At 44.3% G+C, this 6,036-nt stretch overlaps 1 protein-coding gene across 4 annotated transcripts; it reads right to left on the bottom strand.

The window, feature by feature from the left end:
• Positions 1-651: 651 nt before the first annotated feature.
• allc (allantoicase) lies at positions 652-5,661 on the bottom strand. 4 transcript variants are annotated; one of them, XR_015104511.1, is made up of 11 exons: positions 5,475-5,660; positions 4,932-4,982; positions 4,424-4,511; positions 3,863-3,982; positions 2,413-2,492; positions 1,913-2,045; positions 1,690-1,845; positions 1,536-1,609; positions 1,325-1,433; positions 1,122-1,221; positions 652-1,030 (listed from the first exon to the last, which is right to left on the bottom strand). XR_015104511.1 is itself a non-coding variant. In XM_086143125.1 (11 exons), exons 1-11 carry the CDS (start codon positions 5,562-5,564, stop codon positions 857-859), a joined length of 1,161 nt encoding a protein of 386 aa, XP_085999251.1. In that variant the 5' UTR covers positions 5,565-5,661; the 3' UTR covers positions 652-856. The 4 variants fall into 4 exon arrangements, 2 of the variants coding, with proteins under 2 accessions (XP_085999251.1, XP_085999250.1); XM_086143125.1 differs by having other exon boundaries at positions 652-994; positions 1,122-1,243; positions 5,475-5,661; XM_086143124.1 differs by having other exon boundaries at positions 1,122-1,243; positions 5,475-5,658.
• Positions 5,662-6,036: the final 375 nt, after the last annotated feature.

Below are 6,036 nucleotides of genomic sequence, written 5' to 3'. Positions count from 1 at the left end.
GTTTCCCGCGGGATCAATTCTGTGACTTTCACAGCTTTCAGAGTTTACTTTTCGACCATTTTCACACCAGGTATTTTTTTTCTTCTTTTTTTCCCTCCAAATTACCCACAGATTTAGTTTAAACTTTTTCTACAGTGTTATTTGGACTCCCAAATATATTGGGGGGCCTTAATGAAAGTTATAAAGTGACCGGCACTGCCGCCTACTGGCCAAAATGATAAAACGCGTGTAATTGTGACATCTCCGAAATTTCAAATTGAGAGAAATAGTCATTTTAGATTTGAAAAAATCACGGGTTGATAGTTGCACGTGCGCACACACACACACAAATTGCCCTCAATATAATTATGTCAAACTTGTTACTGCTATTTACTCTTAAAATGGAAAGGCTTACAATGATTCAAATGTAAATTAATATTGCCACCAATGATACTACTAAAGTCTCTAAAATGGAGCATGAAGTGGGGGGCAGCATATACAATTTCGCCTTGTGCGCCAGATTGGCCAGGGCCGGCTCTGTGTCCTCATCCTGGTCATCAACAGGAAATATCCAGGAGGGATTAGGATTTTAAATGATTTATATACACATAAATCACCATGAAAAACACTATTTTCAAAAAAAAGTATATGGTAATAAAAATCATTGGGCCATTTCTGTAAAAAGTGTCCTCAGAGAAGCTATATTTTGTCCACAATGCATTATTGACATTGATAGAAAACAATGTTGGTCTTCCCTTGAACAACAGATTACAGAATTTAATATCACTTATTTATTTAAACAAGCTGATAGGAAGGTGTTATAGTGTTAATTTGCACATCGTTGTATCTCCTCTTGCGTGCAGCCTTCGAGAACTTGTCACAGCTTAGATGCCGGTGTGTGATTGGTCGCCGTCTTGGAGATTGGCGTGGGTCGGCCCCAGAGCCGGAGGCGGCTGACGCCTCCGTCCGGAGCAATCACCAGACGGACGTGACTGACAGGTGGACCCGCCGCCGCCTCCACATCGAAGAGATGAACGTGATGAGGGTGAAGCTGCACAAGGGGATGCTTCTGCTTCGTCATGAACCCCAAGGTTTTCTTTTCCCATTAATTTACAATTCACTAGCAAACGGTATGAACATACTTTCTGTGGTGGGAGGAGAATCTGCCAGAGTGTCACAGAATCCCATCTGTTGTCAATGCGCTGTGCCTCCTCCTCAGGGGTTAAAGCGCACGCCTCGATCCTGCACGAGTCAGGGAAGTTACCTGTGCGAGGAATTGCGACCCGGTTCGTCTCCGCAAATCCCATTTTAGCAAATCAGGGACTTATGAAGCTCCGGGACAGACCTTTAAAGTGGTTGGTGTCGACCTCCACCCTGCTGATGATCCCTGGTTGGCCCAGACGGAACACCGCCCACTCGTATCCAGGGACCTGAAGGATCCCTCGCTGGTCCACCTGCAAGACGACCGGCGAAGCGATGACGCTTGACCGAAAACGACCGATCCCCCCGAACTCCCCCGTGCGTTACTGTGGTGGGTTCGAGTAGAGTTCCCGCACTTCCAGCTCTTTGGGTCTGTCCAATCTACGCGCTGTTTCCCATCCGTCTGCCATGTTGGCGCCCCGACCGGGTCCTGTGAACACAACAAGCTAAATGCGACGGGTTCGCCCGCCCGGTCGCTAACAACCACCTCATCATGTTATCGTTACATACCAATCATGTTGCGCGGGTGACCGAAGTGGGCATCGCTGTAGCCGAGACAAACCCCACCATTGGTCAGAGCCGCAAGGTCAACATCGGTGTTGCCGGGGAAAGACGACCAGTCCCTCTGTCCGAAGCCAAACACTCGTAGCCTGGCGATCCCCCCATCTTAGGACACGTAGATCTACAGTAAATTTATACACGCGGTATTCTGTGTGGCGTACGGCGTGCATACCTGGATACATGTTGAGGCGCAGGTGTGTGATTCTGCGGTTACATTTGACCTCGAAGAAGTTGTGGCAGGAGTCTGAGTAGCCGGGCCTCAGCTGCGACACGCGCACCAACTCTGGCCATGCCTCCGAGCCCAGCTGTCAATCAGCAAAAGTGGTTAATTTGACTGAAAAAAGCTTTCTTTTCTGCAACGGGAGACCAAAATTCAAGCCAGGCATTGATAAAGCATTGATGAACGTTGATGGTTTTAAAAAACGATCGACATTGACGCAAGCTGTCCGTCAATGGATTTTTTATGATGGAAATAAGAGGACCAAACTAACAACACTGAGGGATCTTATCTGGAATTTTGTCAAAGTATCATTGATTTGAGTTGCTTTGTACCACCTTTTTTAATGAATGTGTCAAATTTACACTTGAATCGTGTCTTTTAAACCATGACTTACTCTTACTTCTGGTTCAAGCAAATTTCACACATATAGTGAGTGGCAATGGAGCTGTTACCTTGGCAACGGCGGCGAGCTGACTATTGGAGGCGGCCATCCCAGTTCGGTCCCCCTCCAGGGTGAAGGGAGGTGCTTGGTCTGTTGCAAGACAGCTGGAGTTACGTTAACACACATGAAGATTGGAAGTCAGCAGCAGATGTCAGGGACTTTTTAATCTTCATCAAGTGTCACCAACAATGACAACAAAAACAACAACCAAACAAACAAAAAGGAAAAAAAAAACAGATAAAATGCATTTGAATTTGGATTTCAGTCTCAAAAGATTGAACTCTTGTGGAAAGTGCTCTGCCTTGTGGTTCCAACCTCAGCATCCTTCGACCAATATGTACCTGTCCAAACCATCTCAGCCCGACTTTGTCTCCAGAGCATCTGTGTTGTCCATGTGATGAACTAATTCCTGATCCCATCCGTCCTCCTCACTCCCAATGAGAACATCAACATCTCCATCTCTGCAACTGCCAGCTCTGCTTCTGGTCTTCTCCACAGTCTGGCCGGTCTCACCTGCATCCTAAACATCTCACCTTTCATTCTGGCTGATTCTCTTGTATCACACATCACCCCTGACACTTTTCCCCAGCCGCCCCAAACTGCTCCCTTGGACTGTTGACCTTAAGTGCTTCAATTCCTCCACCTTCTTTTTCTCCACTTTCTGTAGCTTCAGCCTCCCACTTCGGTCCCACTCATTCACACATACTGTATGTATTTAGTCTTCTGGGGCCCACCATCCTTCCTCTCCTTGGCAGGGCATACCCCCGCCTCGCTCAAGTTTCCTCTACCTGCTAGCCTGCTCTCACGACAGGCAGCAATGGCATCTGCAAACACCAGAGTTCATGGAGATTCCTGTCTGACCTCATCTGTCAGCCTGTTCATCACCACTGCAAACAAGAAGGTGCTCAGAGCTGATCCCTGACGCAGTCACACTTCCACCTTGAACTTCTCTGTCACACCTACCACACCTCACTCTTGTCTCGCATCTTGAGCATACATGTCCTGCGCCCGTCTAACATACTTTTCTGCCACTCCAGGCTTCTTCATACAGTATCACAGTTCCTCTCTCTGCACCTGGTTGTATGCTCTTTCTAGATCGACAAAGGCACAATGCAGCTCCCTTTGACCTTCTCTGTACTTCTCTACCAGCCTTTTTAAAACCAAATAAGATAAATTTAGATGCAATAAGATGAACTATATTGATCCCATGACGGGGAATTCCAATTGTCACAGCAGCAAATTCTGCATGTATCATATTTTGGATGCAGGTGATCAAAATTAAATTTGAGAAAAAAATTGATTGGGTATCTTTCCAATCGGCAGGCTGATGGTTCTATTTTTGTCTCCTCCTGTCCACATACTGACCTGTCGAGATGCAGAATCCTCAGTAGCCCAGTACTTCTCTTCCACTACTCTCGACTTTCATTAGATATTCTAGCAGTAGATATTGACTTTCGTACCCAGACAGGCTGCCTGGATGGAGACACAGGGCGAGTAGTTCCCGGTGAAAAAAGAAGTGTCGACGTCAAAGCCTCGGACCAGGCCTGGAACCCCGAGCTGGATGATGCACCAGTCGTGACCTTTGGCCAACAGACGCAAACACATCGTGCGCAAAGTTCAGATCAATGTTGTTTTGGCCTCGCGGGTTAGTTGTCAAAGCTTACCTGCATCCCTGGAGTGGAGAGGAAATAAAGAGCCGGTTTACCAAACACACTATGCTCACTTTGGTTCACATTGAAACATTATTTCACATGGGATTTAATAGACATTTAAATAAACTTTTGGAATGTTGGTCTTGGTAAATAAAAGTCCATTATATCACTGTCCAAAAACATGCAATAGGTTTACTTGAGACCCTAAATTGCCCAAAGAAGTGTTAATGATATTGAATGAATGATTTTTTTTAAATCAAAATGTCCAAAATTGCCAGATGATATCAAAATTCAGATTCTTTTCTGCACGTGCCTGCCACATCATTTTTGACCTGCAGGTTGTCAGAAAAGAAGAGCGTGTCTTCTCACCAGGCGTTCGTTTCCTCCGCGTTTCCCATCCATCCATCCACTTTCCAAACTCGGTGAAAGCCGATGCAATGAACTGCGGTGGATCCCTCTGCATTAATGGATCGCTTTACCAAAATGTTCGCTTGCATATTATGTGTCATGTGTCAACTGTATGTGTGCATGACAGCAATCTCCTGAAATCTGCAGTGTTTTGATGCGGTAACACAAGACAAGAAAAAAACAACTAAAATTGAATACCACAATTTTATGAATGACATTGAATAGACTCAATGGTTTGGGCTCAGTAAAATCTGCCTTTTGAACAATTGTGATTTACTATTTTGCAACATATGTGTGTGTGCGCCTCTGAATGTAAGGATGGTTATAGACTCTATAACGCTACAATGTAAAGAGAACTAAACCCCTGATATCGAGTCGAGATAAAGCAGTATTTCCACGTTTCAAGCCCCGTTGTATTCAAATGAGCTTTTCTTAGGCGTATGAGGCGTTCGGATCCGATCACCTCTACCTTCAGCAGGTTGGCAGCGGGAGCGAACCATTCGTCCGTGGCAAAAATCACCTGCAAGGAAAAACAATTGTGGACTCTGGACCTTTTAAAAACACTGAAGAAATTATGTTATGTTATGTTATGTTATGTTATGTTATGTTATGTTATGTTATGTTATGTTATGTTATGTTATGTTATGTTATGTTATGTTATGTTATGTTATGTTATGTTATGTTATGTTATGTTATGTTATGTTTATAATGTACATGATTGAATTTATTGCAGTGCTTTCAGATAATGGCATGAAATACTACAAATACCTCTCCAACTAATAATAATATCAATAAAAACGGTGATGAAATAGTCAAATGACTACACGTTGCAAACAGTATTACCTGGTAAACATGAAATATATGCAAAATTGAAAAGGAGAAGATTAAGTTATTTAGTCCTGTATGCAAATGAAAAATCTCAAGATAAGGATATATAATTATTAAATGCCAAAAATACAGGTACATAAAAGTAAAATATATAACCTGTGATTTCCAGGTAGCAGGAACTCACCTTCCCGCCCACTGTCTCGCAGGCCAGATCATTAAACTGCACAAAGTCGGGCTCGGCAGCCACCTTCGCCACCAGCCTCCTCTCCGCCATGCTGAGCTTTTCTGTCCTATGGAGCTGGGGACAGATTGTTGCGTCTGCGTGTCATTCTGCCAAGAATCAAGACTCATCCTGCCCTGCAGCTCCTGCGCGCCAGGACGAAAGGTAATCGGCTGCTCGGTCACACAACTCAGAGTACTCAGTGTTTATTTTACAGTGAGAGAGGAGGTCGGTGACCCTGCCAGCAGGGTCTCAGTTCTGCCCAACTGCGACTCTCTGTCGCAACCTGGTTTCTCTTCCAATAAAAGCAATAGCAGTTTGAAATATTTGATGGCAGCAACAACAGTTACTGGCAAGAGTGAAGGGCTCTTTGTTTGTATCTATGATTGTGTGTCCGTGTTGGGCCGCATATGTTTTTTGTTCTCCACACACTTTATGTTTTTTTGTTTGAATTTTCCAAACACTAATAATCATTTTGCATGACTTTTTTTTCTCGCTTGTTTGACACTATTAATAATCTTCAACC

This window comes from Fistularia commersonii, chromosome 36 (genome assembly GCF_037954325.1).
Source record: "Fistularia commersonii isolate RoL2024-O1a breed Wild chromosome 36, RoL_Fcom_v1.0, whole genome shotgun sequence".
NCBI lineage: Eukaryota > Metazoa > Chordata > Actinopteri > Syngnathiformes > Fistulariidae > Fistularia > Fistularia commersonii.
The sequence above is the reverse complement of the archived record's forward strand: the minus strand, read 5'-3'. Positions and strand labels throughout refer to the sequence as shown.